General features: G+C 41.6%; 1 protein-coding gene across 1 annotated transcript in view; it reads left to right on the top strand.

Moving 5' to 3' along the window:
• The window catches only part of AFF1 (ALF transcription elongation factor 1), a 192,651-nt gene that overhangs the window by 9,928 nt on the left and 164,969 nt on the right, over positions 1–17,754 (top strand). The window contains exon 2 of the mRNA XM_081097756.1: positions 4,520–4,593. Within this exon, the coding sequence (XP_080953882.1) occupies positions 4,556–4,593 (38 nt within the window). The 5' untranslated portion in view covers positions 4,520–4,555. The remainder of the gene's footprint in view (positions 1–4,519; positions 4,594–17,754) is intronic.

Raw genomic sequence — 17,754 nt, 5'->3', positions numbered from 1 at the left:
AGGTGATGAAGGTGCCCTTTTTCAGAAAGCTACTGCTAGCAGTTTGGTATATGTGCACGCACACTTGTGTCGGAGTGTGTGTTACCATAAACATAAACATGAAGCATTTTCTTTTTAAACTCACATCGTGTTTTCGTTTTCACATTATGCATTTTGTTCAGCATCTTATTTGGATAAACTTATTCTTTTGATGTTACATTGCATGTTGTGCTGTGATCTAATGGATTTAGCCATTTCTATGTTGGTGTGTATTAGGTTACCAGTTTTCTTCTTATTTAAACAATATTTTATTGGCACATACCTTGTAGATATCTGAATCCTATATAATAAAGAGGAAATATGCGAATTAACACTCACACCCTCACAAGATGGCTGCCTACGACCAGGCCAGCAGGGGGATTAGTGAGGGACAACCAAACGACTGAACAGCAGGCGGGTGCAGTTAGGGACGACTGAACCCTACGACCAGGCCAGCAGGGGGGGCAGTTAGGGGCGACCAGGTTGGCGGAGGAGGGGGGGAGGGTGCAGTTGGGGGGCAACCAGGCCAGCAAGGGGGGGGCAGTTGGGGATGATTAGGCTGGCAGGGGGGGGGGGTGGCAGTTGGGTGTGACCAGGCCAGCAGGGGGAGCAGTTAGGGGCCATCAGGCCAGCATGCAGAGACAGTGAGGGGTGGTCAGGCCCGCAGACAGGTGAGGGAGCAATTAGGAGCGGTCCAGGATTGTGAGAGGAATGTCTGATTGCCTGTTTAGGCCCAATCCCTGGGATCGGGCCTAAATGGGCACTTGGACATTCCCTGAGGGATCCTGGATTGGAGAGGGTGCAGGCTGGGCTGAGGGGACCCCCCTCCCCCCATGCTCGAATTTCGTGCTCCAGGCCTCTAGTATACATATAATCCTCACCAAAGGATATATGTTCGTTGGTAAGAGTAAGAGAGAAGGAGGGGGAAGGGCGGGGGGAAGGGAGGGAGAAAAGCATTAATGAGAAAGAAACATTGATTGGCTACCTCCTGCATGCGCCCCAACTGGGAGTGGAACCGACATCCTAGGTATGTGCCCTGACTGGGAATTGAACTCACAGCCTTTCGGTTCACGGGATGACACTCCAACTAACTGATCCACCCAGCCAGGATGTGACTATATTTTTAAGAAAGTTTTTTTGAAGAATTGCTAAAGGGAAGCATATACTACTAATTTCCTTTCTTAGCCGTGGTTTAGGATAATACTTTCCTGACCACAGCAGGCCTCGATGCTAACCCGACCTTATGGGTGGCTTGCATGGCTGCTCCATGCACCTGTGCAGTCAGGCATCAGCACCTGAACAGGCTTTCAGCTGACTTGGGTCTGACTGTGAGCCGTAAATGAGATAGTGGGTAATCTGGTGATTCCGCCTCCTCGCCTCTGCCTCTGTGCAAAGGACTGTGCCTTCCAGCAAAGCTGTGCCCAGGGGCCAAATCTCTCAGAAAACACGTCTCCACCCACCTCCCAACAAGTCAGTAATGACACCCACGGGTTGGGCTGAATTCTTCAGTCAGTTTCAGGTTAGTCAGTCTAGAGCCATTTTTTAAAAATACACTGTTTTGGAGAACTTTCAGGTTCACAGCAAATTTGAGCCAAAGGCACAGAGATTTCCCGTAGCTCTCCCTGCCCCACACATGCACAGCTTCCCCATAATCAGCATCTTCCACTAGAGCAGTGGTTCTCAACCTTGGCTGCACATTAGGATCGCCTGGGAATCTTTTTAAAATCCTGATTTCCGGGCCTCACCCTCCGGAAATCCTGTTTCTTTGTTATGGGGTGGGGCCACAACATTAGTAACAAAGAAACAGGATTTCCGGAGGATGCGGCCCGGAAATCAGGAGTTTAAAAAGATTCCCAGGCGATTCTAATTGATGAGCTACATGGACACATCATTATCACCAGTTCTAGGACCATATTTCACTATAGATCACAGTTTGCGCTTCACTTTGCTCAAATGTTACATTCTCTGACCGCGCTATATAAAATTGCAACACCTTACCTCATTTCCTCTCTGGCACTCTATACTTTCTCTTCATTTCCCTCTATAGCACCTTTTAATATTTAACATCTATATTCTATGTTTGTTTTTGACCTCCTATAGCTTCTTGTAAACTCAGAGGATGGCAAGAGTCTGTTCCCTTCCCTCCCATTCTCAGTCCCTGGCTTTGAGTAGATGTGCAGGAATACTTGTTGGCTCGGTGAGTAAATGATCAGACAGGGGACCCAGGGCCACTCCTTCAGTTTGGCAGCCATCAACATCCCAAACTGCCCTTTCAGACTCTGCCAGCGGGCTTAGGGGTGAATGCGGGCTTAGGGGTGAATGCTGTTGGGCTGCAAGCAGGTGGGGCATCTTCATGGGGAGGGTCATGTGGGGGACTACCATCACAGACTCTTCAAAAGTACGCATTCACATTGTTAGCAAGGTTAATGCCAAAACTGATGCCTGTTTTATTGATCACTTAACTGCAGTGGTTCTCAACCTTCTGGCCCTTTAAATACAGTTCCTCATGTTGTGACCCAACCATAAAATTATGTTCGTTGTAGCCCTGACTGGTTTGGCTCGGTGGATAGAGCATCAGCCTGCCGACTGAAAGGTCCCGGGTTCGATTCCGGTCAAGGGCATGTACCTTGGTTGCGGGCACATCCCCAGTGGGGAGTGTGCAGGAGGCAGCTGATGGATGTTTCTCTCTCATGGATGTTTCTAACTCTCTATCCCTCTCCCTTCCTCTCTGTAAAAAATCAATAAAATATATTAAAAAAATTATTTTCATTGCTACTTCATAACTGTAATGTTGCTGCTACTGTTATGAATCGTAATGTAAATATCTGACATGTAGGATGGTCGTAGGCGACCCCTGTGAAAGGGTCCTTGGACCGCCAAAGGGGTTGCGACCCACAGGTTGAGAACCGCTGACTTACTCTGTGCCAGCCCTGCATGCCAAGAGAAAGTGAGAGAGCAGCAAGGGGTGGGGAGGGGAGAAAGGGTTAGAGGGGAAAGAGAGAAAATGATGGGGGCAAGGGGAGGGAGGAGGAAAGGCAGGATAGAAATAGAGAGATGGGGAGGAAGAGAAATTAAAGGGTGTTGAGAGAAGGAAAGTGAGAGAGACTAAGGCGCAATGGAGTGGTGGTGCCAAGATCTGGGTTGGAGAATTTGGGAAATTTGCCTAGGGCCACTGTAGCTGGTTGGAGGAGAGACCGACTCCAACACACGTGTGACCCTGAAAAACTTAGATCGCTACCAGAGTGCGTTTAATTAGAATATTTGCAGCATCTGTTTCATTGTTTTGCGGGAGGAGGGAGGAATGACACTGATATCTACTCATATGGAAACATTGTGGTCTTCAAGACAGCAATTTCCATGTCATGGAGAGCGAGATGAAAGGCCTTATCGGAGTCAGAGCGGAGCTGAAGTGCTATAAGCAGTGTTTCAGCTTCAGCCCACAGTGTAGCAGCTAGCGGCTAGCCTGTTAAACAAGCAGGCAGCGAAAATGGTTACAAGTTTCATGCAGAGTTTCCATTTGTATCAAAAAGTTTGTGAAATCTGTACTAGATAAGGTAGTGACATACCCTTTGCCTTAAGGATGTTTGAAAAAAATAAAAACGATTTAAAGTGAGTTAGGAGAAGTGCAGCACATTTACAAACACAAGAAAGGGAAAAGGAAACAGCTGTAGATAGTGTTAACCATAGAGAGAGGTGTGGTTTCTAGAGATCCACAAGATAGTAGGAAGGCCATTTGGGATCACACACACTTATATTCATTCTCTCTCTCTCTCTCTCTCTCTCTCTCTCTCTCTCTCTCTCTCTCTCTCTCCTCCCACCTGCCCCCCCCCCCCCCCCCCCACACACACACAATATCCAATTCTTGAGAGATTGCTCAAGAATTGCCTTGGGGATTAATTAAGTACCTTTTCTGAGTGGAATTAAAATCTTAAGATTGGGTTTTACTGGGGGGCCCACTTTCTTATTTTATTAAGTGTTGAATTCTTACATAAAGATCAATGTTGACTGCCTTTCTCTTGCCTACTCCTTTGCCTTTCCTACTCCTGATCCTAGTGAAGATGATGACACAACCTGTTACCTCAGGAAACTTACTTAAAACTGAGTTATAGTTTTCTTAGCTATAAAATGGGGCATTAGTATGTACCTTGCAAATCTATTATAATGTTTACATGAAATGTCATTTTTAAAAAGCATTTAACACGATCCTTAGCACATAGCAGACACTGGGGACATGTTATTTCCTTTCTTCCTTCTCATGATAAACTTGTGCACATTTTTTTTCTTGTTGAAATGGCTTTGAGTAGCAGCCTCAAAATTAACAGTGCATTTTTCCTTTGATATATGCTAGCCGATTTATTCATCCAACTTGGGAGCTGGTAAAGAACCATTTCTCTAATCCAAATGAGAACTTTGAATTCTGTCTCCAGGAAGATTTCTTACAGGTCAGATGTGCCTATGAGTTTACTTATGGACTGATATTCACAAGCTCTTTCTCTTTCAGATGAATAGACTCGTCACTTCCCACTGACTGGCAGCAATGGCATTCACTGAAAGAGTCCACAGCAGCAGCAACAGGTAACCGTGAAATCTGTAATTCAAAGATAAGATGATACTTAATTTTATAATCTATTTTTGAAAGAATAAATTGGCACTTTTTCACTTTTTGCAATTTATGAAAATGTGTGAAAATTTAGTTTTCTCTACACAAAGTCAAACCTGCTATACTTTCTTTAAATCTAGTACTTTCTGAGTCTCAACTCATCTCTTTAACATGTGGATGTTTAACGTTAGATCAGCATCCTAATTTAGTGTTCAAGACACTGGTCCATATTGCACTGATTTGGTAAAATGTGTGCATTTAGCCGGAATCGAACCCGGGACCCTTCAGTCCGCAGGCCGACGCTCTACCCACTGAGCCAAACCAGCCAGGGCCCCATTAACATTTAATATGCCCAATAAATATGAACCAGAGTAAATAAAACATTAATGTATCCTAGTGAAATCACAGAACAGCTATGACCAAAAGGCCTTACAAGTAATCAGAAAGAAAACATTGTTTTCAAAAGAGTGACAATTACCTGACATCTGACTTCCCTAATTTGCACTGATTTGGTAAAATACTCGGCATGTGCTGGAACAGACATCATGATGAAATTCACCTTATCACGAGAGCCTTGTAGGAGGACATTCTATCGTTGTTACATTTTCTGACTTTTACATTTCTTCCTCCAAATCTGCACATACAGTTAACTGCTTTCTTGCATATGCTACATGGCCAGTGTTGGTTGAGGGTTGAATGTTCACATTCTGAAGGAGTTATTAAGAATAACTCATTCGAGCCCTGGCCTGTGTTGAGTGGTTAGAGTATAGGCCAGTGCAGTGCAGTGTCTCGGGTTCAGTTCCCCATTAAGGGCATGGACCTGGGTTTCAGGATTGATCCCAGCCTGGCCAGCCAATCCATCTGTCTTCTCATACCCATGTCTCTCACATTCTCCCTCTGCCTCTCTTCCTCCTCCCCTCCCCCTCTCCCTTTCTCCCCCATCCCCCCATTTCCTCTTTCTCTCTCCTCTACTCTCTGAAATCAACTGGATATTCTCAGGTAAGTATTAACAAAAAAAAAGGGCAATTCTGCCCTGCCGGCGTGGCTCAGTGGTTGGTTGAGTGTCGAGCTATGAACCAGAAGGTCATGGTTCGATTCCCGTGCCTGGGTTGTGGGCTCGATCGCTAGTAGGGGGTGTGCAGGGGGCAGCCCATCAATGATTCTCTCTCACCGTTGATGTTTCTGTCTCTCCCTCTCCCTTCCTTTCTGAAATCAATAAATATATATTTTTAAAAAAGAATAACTCATTTGATAGCCAGGAAAAATTCTTAATATCATTGACCAGTGTGTTTTTAAAATTCTAGTAAATACTCAAAAAGATGTTAAAGTATGAGACATGTAAACTCAAACTTAATTCATATTTATTGAGTAATAGATGATGGTGCCTGTCCATCCTGGATCCTTTCCTGCTTCCTCCCCCTTTCTGCTTTCTGTTCATTTAAACAGCTCTCTATGCAGGTGGCTCTGGCACCCTCTCCTCCCCCACAGAGAAGGCCGGAGGCCGGGCTGCCGCACTCCACGTGCAGAGAGCCTGGGGGAGACTGCTGTCCTCTGTCTTAGGCTTGTTCCTAATGTTCGGTTACACATAAGTTGTACATTTTTATGTAGCTAATGCCTTGTTCTTTATGCACTCTGGTTTTGATTGCGCTTAGGTCTTTCTTACTCCAAAACTATGAAAATAATGTCATGTGTTCTCTGCAGCGCTTGGATGGTTTCATTTTTTGCACTTAAGTCAGAATTTGTAAGCTGGTGGCCCATGGGCTAGATCTGGCCAACAGATGGGCTCTGTGCAGCCCCTCACAGTTTTCCAAAAACGTGTAGCTGCCCATGTTTTTTACATAACAATCTAGACTTTTATCTGCTCTTGAAAAACGTCAGGTTTAACAGCATTGTCATGCATTGCCATAAAGAAACAGACTTGAAGAGTCACTGCTTTGTAAACAGGGTCTGAGCGTGCTAATTCAGTTCTTCCCACGTGGTATGTCATCAGCACTTCCCAGGTGTGCTAAGATATGACTCCTCTCAGCCTGCAGGTCAACCAGAACTCCCACCTGATTTCCGCCTGCAGACATCTGCTGTGTTGGCTTGCCCCAGCGAGATTTGGTATTAATTAAAAAAAAAAAGTTGGGAAAGCACAGATGTTTTCTAGTTCCCTATAATTCCCACACAGTTGGTTTCACACATTTAGTTAGCTGCTTAGCCCTCTTAAATTGCCTTTGACTTTATAGTATTTTGATCCATTCATAATAAATTTTAGTGTAAAGTATGTGTTGCAAATTTCCATATTAATAAGAAAATGAAAAAGTCAAGGGGATGTTAAGGAGGCTTTTTTTTTTTTTTTTTTTTTGTAAAAGCAAAAGTCTAACCGGTTGTTTTAACATAATTTATTAAATCATCTATCTTCTGTCCACTGATTTAAGTGCTATGTCTAAGTCCCATCACATTCTGGAGTCTATTATACTATTGTTCCCATTGATTGTTTCATCTGGCACCAGTGCCATCCTATTTTGTTGTATTTTTATAGATCCTAATATTCAGGCGGATTCTTTGTCATCACGTTTCATTTTTAGGATTTTTCATAGCTATTCTATTCACAACTGATTACATTTTTACTTGTGCTCTGAAGTCCTTTATTATTTTCGAGGAAAATTATTGTTGGCATTTTGATTAGGGTCCCTTTGAATTCATCAATTAGGGAATGTTGAATTCTATAGACTATTAAACCTGGCCTTCCTACAAAGGAACCTACATATCAGATTAGTGAAAAATTATAGGGGATGGAGACATTTTAAATTTCAGTTGTAAGATTTTTGTGGAGATATGATTTTTTTCAGAAATTTCTAGTAGTTGACATTGCATCCAGTATAATTTCTGGTGTCAGTGGCAAGATTAAAAAGATATTTTGCTTCCTATTGTTGCTAATTAAAGAGGACCGTGACTGCCCTTTATAGTAACATTCTAGCAGTTACAGAATTGTTTATTATTATTATTATTTGTTACACTTATCTTTCTAGTTCCTTCTCTCCTTGAAGTGCTGCTTTTAATTTTAATATCCAGTACATGTGATAAGTGAGGGGGAATCCTAAACGGAGCTCTGTTTTTAATATATACAACAGCCCATGTGTTTGAATGCTGTGTCATGGCAGGCTTTAATCTTTTAGTAGTCCAGAAGAAAACATCAGATTTATGTGGCACTGGTCCAGGACAAGCACATTTTAAAGGAAACAGATGTGTATTGAGTGTGCAGCTCTGATCACTCAAACTACATAGAAGTCGGAGTGTGAACCCTTGCTATGCTCAGGGCTATCAGAAGTCATAAGTGTGGACAGAACATGAATGTAACGTGTAATGACAATATTTGTTTTAGTTCTTATAAATAATTAAGGCTTCTGCTGTGATTTCCAGATTTATCAGCATTAGACCATTGAACCTGAGCTCACTTATATTTCCCCCTACCTTCTCCCCCCCCCCCCTTTTTTTTTGTTCTTTCTAAAAATTGTTTTGGGAGTTTAACAAACTGAAAAAGACAGACATTATTATACAGTTAATGCATTTGCACAAAGTGAACATGCTTGTGGAACCAGCCGGTCAAGGGACACTCCAGAAGCTGTTACCTCCCTCATTATACTGCTATGACTTGTAATGCCAGGGATTTGTTTTGCTTGTTTTAGAATCTTATTTAAATACTAAATAAGGCCCGGTGCATGAAATTCGTGCAAGGGGCTCAGCCCCGACCCGTCACAGCGGCTGGGGGCCTCTGCTGCCTCTGTGGCTTCTTCCTTGGCCCCCACCACCACGGCTTTGTCCAGAAGGTCGTACATCCAGAAGAACATCTGGTCTAATTAGCATATTACGCTTTGATTATTGTAGATACTCCTATAGCAGTGATGGCGAACCTTTTGAGCTCAGCGTGTCAAAATTTTGAAAAACCCTAACTTAACTCTGGTGCCGTGTCACATATAGAAATATTCATAATTTTTTTTTAATATTTGCAACCATACTAAAAAAAGATTTATATTTTTGATATTTATTTTATATATTTAAATGCCATTTAACAAAGAAAAGTCAACCAAAAAATATGTATAAAATGAACAAAAACAGAAAAACAATGTACATTTAGGAAAAAATAAAAACAATGATAATCAAATGTTACGAAAACTAGAAATTAGTGACTTTTTTTGGTGCTGAAGTTTGTCTGCTAATTCTTCGATTGCAGGCTCATACTTCGTGCACTTCAAAGCCAAGCAAGCGCCACTAACTTCATCTGTTAGCTGGTTTCTTTTGTTTTAATATTATTTAATGCTGAGAACAAAGTCTCACAAAAATATGTTGATGATTGCCGAAACCGGTTTGGCTCGGTGGGTAGAGCGTCGGCCTGCGGATTGAAGGGTCCCAGGTTCGATTCCGGTCAAGGACATGTACCTCGGTTGCGGGCACATCCCCAGTAGGAGATGTGCAGGAGGCGGCTGATCGATGTTTCTCTCTCATTGATGTTTCTAACTCTCTATCTCTCTCCCTTCCTCTCTGTAAAAAATCAATTAAAAAATATTAAAAAAAAATATGTTGATGAAAAAATTGTTAGCAAAGCCATCGCTAGATTTTTTATGTCGCTAAAAGTGTCAGGTACTCTGTTCCAAGCACTCAAAATTTCTTGTTCGTAGTTGCACTCTTCTTCATTATTCAAATGATTTCATTCCAGATTTTCAAGTTTCGACCTTAAGTCGACAAACACATGAGTCCAAATGCTCCCTTGAAAATCTGCAAGTTGCATCTCTAAATCGTCAATTTGCACGTATTGGAAATCCTTTAATTCCGAAGTACTGTAAACAACTACATCCGGATACTTAATTATTTTAATGGTTTGTTCTAGGCTTCTAAATTGGTCGAATCTTTCGCTGAACTGTTCAGATAACGAGTTTACTATATTCTGTTACATAAGTATGGACTCCATTACTGCCGGAAGCCGGTCCATCCTTGCTGCTTGACACAGTCGCTGCAGGGAAGAAACCTCTGCACAGCATATGTTTCAAGGGACCTGGCGTATATGGCATACTGTTCTTAATATGTTTGCTCCCCTTCTTAGCGCTATGTGTTTTAACCAGGGTCACCTCTCCGAGAAAGGTTGTTTCCCCAGATGGGAATTTTTCCCTGGAGTTAGGGATTAACTAACTAAGGAAGGGAATAAATCAGTAAAACCCCTTAACTAAGTGCCAGGCAGGTAGTTAATCACCTTAACTAAGAACAATCACACTTAAGCTACATAATCTTTTCTTAGGATAATCTCCTTCAGTTACTTCCTTGTAGCTTAACAGAACAGTGGAGTAGTGACCTTGGAATGGAGATAAAAAATGCCCTAACCTTTGGAATAGAATGGATAGGATTAAAATCAAATGGTATAAATACAGATGTAATAGGAGAATAGAGAGAGAACCTGGCAGGAGAACCTGGCTGGAGAACCCGGAAAGAGAACCTGGCTATGCTGATCAACTGAACGCTGTCCCCGTGTCATTCCTTCAATCTTCACCGACTCTGTCCACACCTTTGGGAACCCCTGGACCTACTGGTGCTGGACCCCAACACATTACACTCATAGTGGCCTTCTCGAAATACTTTTTTATCCGAGGAAAATATTTAAGTTTTAGTTTCAATATCTCGCTTGAAAATTTTAAGTTTACTTTAAAAAGATTTGATGTATCCAAACATAACATCAATACTTTTGCCAAAACCTTGTAATTTTAAGTTCAGTTCATTCATATGAACAGAGAGATCTGTAAAAAACATCAAATTGCTGACCCACTTATGATCATTGATCTGAGGAAAGTCTGCCAGATCCTTATTCTCAATGAATACCATAATTTCTTCAAAGCCCTCCACAAATCGCTCAAGTACTTTACCTCGACTCAGCCATCTCACATTATTGAACATCAGTAGTCCACTGTAGGTTGAATCAACTTCCTGTAAAAGTGCAGAAAATTCTCGCTTGTGAAGGGGTTGAGAAGCTATAAAATTCACAATTTTTGTTACAACTGACATTAAATCATTCAATTCTGAGAATCCCAATTTGGCACACAACACCTCCTGATGGATAATGCAATGAAAAGGTACAAGTGGATGTCTAATAGCTTCCATAAACAATTTCAGGAATCCCACATTTTTTCCCACCATATTTGGTGCCCCATCTGTCGTGACTGACACAGTTTTAGAGATATCAATGTTTAGGTCACTGAATGTTTTTATAACATCCTTACATATTTCGTTTCCTGATGTACTTATTGGCACTGATTCTAACTTTATCAACTCTTCTCCAATTGTGAGACCATCAGAATATCTAGCAATAATGGCCAACCGAGCATTTGATGTGACATCAGTAGTTTCATCAAGAGAAATCGAAAAATATTTACAACTATTTAAGTCTTTTTTTAATTGATGTTGTATGTTTTTGTTAAGATCTATTATTCTGTCTTTGATAGCATTTCTACTGAGTGGTAACTCAGAAATTCTTTTAATAATATCATCTTTATTTTTCTTATCGTGAAATAGAGCTGGTGCACATCTTAGAAATGTTTCCTTAATAAATTCTCCGTCAATGAGGGCTTTTCCATGCTGAGCTATGGAGTGAGCAATACAGTAACTTGCTGATGTTAAATTTGTAGAGCATCTTACAAATTTAATGATGGAATTTGATTGACTTTTATAGAGGTGTAGCTGCCTAGAAATGTATTCCTTCCTTTCATCGATACTTTTTTTCAAGAGCTGACAATGATTAGTTTCAAAATGTCTCTTTACATTCCACGTTCTGCTTACTACCGTTTCATTACACAGCATGCACAATGATCTGTTGTTTCTGTCGACAATCCCATACATCTTGGTCCATATGTCTTGAAAGGGTCGGCTACTGCTACTTCCACTTCCTTTATCATTCAATCTTGCTTTTTTATTTTTTTGATTCTCCATCACAAGCCTGCAGAAATAAATAAATATAAATCATGGCGTCTTTTATAAAAGGTAGATAGGTTTCTTACCTAATAACTTTTTGCAGTGTTGTTGCACTGACTCCTGGTGCAAAACAATTCAAAGATAGTATGTATAACCAACAAATATATGGTGTTGTAATCAATTATCTGATACGCAGAATGCCTGGTCGAGCACTGTTGCACTGTATATCTTTTTCTCCTAACCCTCCCACTCCTGTCTCCTAATGAACATGGTGATCAGGTGCGTCCATTTGCCGAATGCACCCGGGAAGCTTACCCGAGGCACATGTTGACAATAACGAGGCCGTTTTCAAATTGGGAATTTTGTCACTCGAGTAAAAATCAAATGTCACGAGTAAAGATTAATCTCTTTATAGTGCAATTCTTAACCTTTTTATATTAATGTCAGTATTGGAACAATGTATCTTGGGTGTTTTCACTATGTATCTTTGCTACGCAACACTGATGTACATGTTTACATCTGGTTTTAGAATTGCATTATTGATCATGAGTAACGTGAGTAATAATATTACTCAAGTGATGCCCAACTCTGGCCGTTGCGAGAGACAGATATTTAAACTATGCAATTTTTTGTCTCTGTCGATGTGTGTCACCCAAAATGAGTTCGTGTGTCACCTCTGACACGCATGTCATAGGTTCGCCATCACTGTCCTATAGTATACTCGTTCAAGTTTCTATTCAGTTTTGATGTTTGTTTTTTCCCTATTTCATAAATGTAAACATTTTTAACATTTAAAATTTTTTATAATAATAATGTATTCTGCATTAACAAACTATTAGTTATCCTATATAATAAAGAGGTAATATGCAAATTAACCCTCACACCCTCACAAGATGGCTGCCTACAACCAGGCCAGCAGGGGGGTTAATAAGGGACGACCAAATGACTGAACAAGCAGGCTGCATGGGGCGACCAGGCCAGCAGGGGGGTTAGTGATGGATGACCAAATGTCTGAACAAGCAGGGGCGACCACGCTGGCGGGGGGAGGGGGGAGCTGTGAGGGGCAACCAAGCTGGTGGGGGGCAGTTGGGGGCAACCAGGCCAGAAGGGGGAGAAGCAGGGGCAGTTGGGGGCAACCAGGCTGGCAGAGGGGGCAGTTGGGGGTGATCAGTCCAGCAGGCGGGGAAATAGGCAACCAGGCTGTGGGGGGGGGGGGGCAGTTAGGGCAACCAGGCCAGAAGGGAGGGTAGGTGGGGGCCATTAGGCTGGCAGGGGGGGCAGTGAGGGGCGACTAGGCCGGTAGGGGGGGTAGTTGGGGGCAACCAGGCTGGCAGCAGGGTCAGTTAGGGGTGACCAGGCTGGCGGTGGCGGGGGGGGGGGGCAGCGAGGGGCAATCAGGTCGGCGAGGGTGGGGGGCGGTGGGGCAGGCAGTTAGGAGCCACCAGGCAGGCAGGCAGGCAGGCAGGTGAGTGATTAGGAGCCAATGGTCCAGGATTGTGAGAAGGATGTCAGACTGCCGGGATCAGGCCTAAACCGGCAGTCGGACATCCCCTGAGGGGTCCCAGATTGGAGAGGGTGCAGGCTGGGCTGAGAGGGGACCCCACCCCCGCCCGTGCACAAATTTTGTGCACTGGGCCTTGAGTATGCTATATAATCACTATTAAATATTTTTTATTTTGTTTTTTTCATCACTTTTCTATAGTATAATATAATGGAATTATTCTTACTCTTTCTTCCACTTCTCTCTCTTCTGCCCTTCAACTATTGGCTCTGCTTTTAGTTTAAAATTGTCCAGGTTGAGAGCACATTTTATTTTACAGTTACCTGTGCCCTTGCAAGCTTTGTCTTTAAATTGTCAATAAAAGTTTAAAAACCAGCCAGTGTTTACATTGTTTTGAACAGGAAGCAAAATAATCTTTAGAGCTTCGTTTCTCCTCTGTGAGTTCAAAGTCAACCCAAGTACCACTTGCAAAAGAAGATTCCTATTGATCAGGACAAATGAACTCTTATCTTTTCCTGAGTAAATTGTTCAAATTCATAACCACATTTTAAATTGCTTCATCTTTGAGTGGTGCTTTTCTTTTTCCTGGAGTTTTGTTGTTGTCAAATGATCTTTAATTTCAGTATTTTCCTTTGTAGTTCTTACCTAGCTGGGCATTCCACTGCACCATTGAATTAGTTTATATTTATTATTTTTAAAATTAATTTTTATAAAGTGTGTGCTATATTATATTCTTCTGAAGTGGGGCCAGGTAAGTGAAGCCAGAGAATAAAGCTGGGGCACTTTTTGGGAAATTTTACTTGATGATAAGCGGTAAACATTATGATAAAACAAGAAGCAAATAAATTTTATTTCAGGCCATGTCACCAGATTTTGGGGACATAATTTTATTGTTTTCTGCCGTTAGGGCTGGGTACTTCTTATAAATATCCTGGGAGATCTGCTAATGCTTTCTCAGTATTTGGGGAGACCTTGAGGGACTGAAATAGTGTTTAACTGGAACTAATTGAGGAGAGTCATCAATTAGTGAGGAAGCTACAAGGTGTTAAGCTGATTAACACCTATTATATGGACAGATTTTCCTGGGTGAGAGTAAATCAGGAGCCTAACTCCAGATGCTTGCTAGAGAGATTGATGGCTGGAGGCCACGTTTCCCTGAAGCCGAAATTGGCCTGGGCCTTGTAAAGACTAATCCACACCTGGAATTGTGAAGGGGAAATAGAGGGGTTTCCTGTATTTCCCAAGAAAGTTGTTGTAGGCCTGATTTACAAGTGCAGGGATGTTTTGTGTACGGAACTCATTGTTTCCCTTTATGTTATGTAATTTGAGTCACTCAGTTTGATGGGTTTAAAACAGTTTGATTTTAGACTTCTTATCCCAGGCCTGAGGAAATCTTCTTCAGAATTAGTTGCTTCCCAAGGAAACAGTTAACTTTTGGGAAGTTTAGACTAAACTATAAAAATGTTGACTGGCAGACCTAACCGGTTTGGCTCAGTGGGTAGAGCGTCGGCCTGCGGATTGAAGGGTCCCAGGTTCGATTCCGGTCAAGGGCATGCACCTTGGTTGCGGGCACATCCCCAGTGGGGGGTGTGTAGGAAGCAGCTGATCAATGTTTCTCTCTCATCGATGTTTCTGGCTCTCTGTCCCTCTCCCTTCCTCTCTGTAAGAAATCAATAAAATATATATATAAAAAAAATGTTGACCGGCAGGCATGGCTCAGTGGTTGAACCCCGGCCTATGAACCAGGAGGTCACGGTTTGATTTCCAGTTAGGGCACATGCCGGGTTGTGGGCCACAGTCCCCAGTAGGGGACGTGCAGGAGACAGCCAGTCAACCATTCTCTCTCATCATTGATGTTTCAACTCTCTTCCTCTCTCCCTTCCTCTCTGAAATCAATAAAAAATAAATATGTTTTTCAAAAAAGAAAAATTGAGTAATTTTCACCAGTAAAATCCACTTGATGTATTATTACACATGTGATCTGTTATGTGTGTGACTTGGAGTGTGGGACTGAAGTTGGACAGCTTGTGTTTAGATTTCTGACACTTTGGTTACTTGGGCAAATTACTCAACTCTTAAAGCCTCAGTAAAATGGGAATAAAGAGAATAATGCATATAAAGTGCTTATCACCATGCCTGGTCCTCAATAAGTTATTGAAGTGCACCACTCGGTGATAAGGCAGAGTGGTGGTGTCAGGGGAGTTCAGTAGCTTCCTTAATTCTGCTTCGAGGGGAAAGGCTTTGTTCAGAGCCAGCTCTGGATGGAAGGGAGTCCTTAGTGAGCCGTTTCAGGAGTAGCGTTCATAGGAGGCAGAATGTTAGAGGCAACAGACCCTTAAGAACAAAACGCAGAGTGCTCATTTGCAGGGCATGCAGAGACACAAGTTTTATTGTGGTCTGTTTATGTTTATTATTGGCTGTGGGGCTATCCTAAATCAGAGTTCAAGAAAACATTGCTGTATAGTATTGTCTTCTGTACAAGTAGCATAGTCTTTTTTTTTTTTTAACGGCTTTATTGGATATCACTCATGAGCCATTTTAAGTGTACACTTTAATGATACTAAATTTGCTGAGTTGTGCAACCATCTCTGCAATCCAATTTCAGAATTGCACCCCACATAGATGCAACTGCCTATTGCTTACCTTCAACTCTAGGCAACATTAATCTACTTAATACTTTTGCCTATTCTGAACATTTCCTATTAATGCAATCATGTAATATATGGTTGTTTGTGACTGGCTTCTTTCACTTAGCGCAGCGGTTCTCAACCTGTGGGTCGCGAACCCTTTGTCGGTCGAATGACCCTTTCACAGGGGTCGCCTAAGACCATCCTGCATATCAGATATTTACATTACGATTCATAACAGTAGCAACATTACAGTTATGAAGTAGCAACGAAAATGATTTTATGGTTGGGTCACAACATGAAGAACTGCATTTAAAGGGCCAGAAGGTTGAGAACCACTGGCTTAGCGTAAGATTTTCCAAGATTCGTCTTTGTTGTAGCATGTGTCAACATTTCATTCCTTTTTATTTCCAAATATTCCATTGTATAGATATTTCAATGTTTTGTCTACTATTCACCAACTGATGGACATTTGGATTGTGTCCACTTTTTGGCTGTTATGGTTTATGTGTTTTCATTTCTTTGGAGTAGATAGTTAGGAGTGGAATTGTTTTCTTGGAAGGTAGACTTGTGTTTAGAGTCCACTTCAGATTGTTTGAGGTTCACAAGTCAGTGTGCCCTTGGGTTGGTTTCAGATTCATTTGCATATGGTTTTTCCCTTGGCCTACAGCCCTGAGCTCTCTACTAATGCTGAGAGTAGAAAGAGAATTAATTAATGTGTATGTACCACCTTCAACAAAATGGATACTAGTCCAGGCAGTTGGCATTCTGTCAGATTAGGTGACACTTTGGTCCATGGTGGTGGATCGGAAGCACGAGGAGCTGAATTGTTTAAGATCTCACCATCTTTGTAGAAGTACTACATTTCTACTAAGATTGGAGAAGAATTTTTCTCCTTTTTGGAGGGCTTCAATGGTAAATCTTTTCCTTCTGAAGCTGTAGCAGTCGGCCTTGTTTGGAGTCTGTGGAACAGGGCTGGGAAAGAGAGAATTTCAGTTCCAGTTTCCTCTGTTTTTTCAGAAGCGTGGAGGGTGTTATTTCAGAATCTGAATTTCGTTTTCTGTACTTTATGATAACCCTGAAAAGGGGTCAGATTAGATGGTCATCGGTTTCCCCGTGCTGGAGGAAGCAAAAGCCTGGCCAAGTTCATAGCTGAATGAGTCAAGCAGATTGTGGGGGATCCTGGGGCAATGGGTTTGCTTTGCTTGGGAAATAGTTTAACGGCTACGCTAACATTTAACATGTGAGGCCTTGTGCAGTTTCATTTCTGCTTTTGACCAACAGGTTCTGATGCCTTCATCAGACGAGGCCTTCTTCATAACCTGCAGTGCAGAGTGCCTCCATTTCTGTTGCTTTAAATTGATTGTAGAGCGGTAGATGTTGGATTGTATATGTTTACATAGGTAAGATGTAGGTAAGATGTCAGTAGACATAGTGAGGTAAATAGGTCTTACTAAAGCTATTAAAAGCATGTGGTGGTCCAAAAACTTGTTAAGGAGAAGAGTGAGTCTACAGGGAGAGAGAGAAAAAGAGAGAAATCTTGTACATTATAGCAACAATATAGAATTAATTAATATTGGCCCTGATTGGCCATGATAGCCTAAGTTAGTACAGACTTAATCATAATTCTTGCCTATCTCACTCTTCTTTTCTCTTCACTTTCAAAGAAAATTTATTTTATCATAGAAATAGTCAGACTTTAGTAGAAGTAGAGAGAATATTTCATTAACTTCCAAGTACCCTTTCCCAAGATTTAACATTTCTCAGTATCTTGCCATGCTTTAAAAAACCTATTCTTTTTCTCATTTTTCTTTGCTGAAATAGTTTAAAGCAAATTCCAGACATCCATTTTTCACTTCTGCATATTTTATGTGCATCTCTAAAAAAATGTGTGGATATTTTCCTACACAACTGCACGCCAGTATCAGACCTAATAAAATTAACATTTTGAATTCATCTAATAACTAGCTCATATCCTAACTGTTCAGATTGTTTTAAGATGTCTATTAAAGTTGTTTAATCCTGGTTCAAGCAAACCAAAAAAGTACAAACATTCCATTAAGTTTTGCCTC

Source organism: Myotis nattereri, assembly GCF_964212035.1.
Source record: "Myotis nattereri genome assembly, chromosome: 1".
NCBI lineage: Eukaryota > Metazoa > Chordata > Mammalia > Chiroptera > Vespertilionidae > Myotis > Myotis nattereri.
Note: the sequence above shows the minus strand (reverse complement) of the source record. Positions and strands in the feature narration are given on the sequence as shown.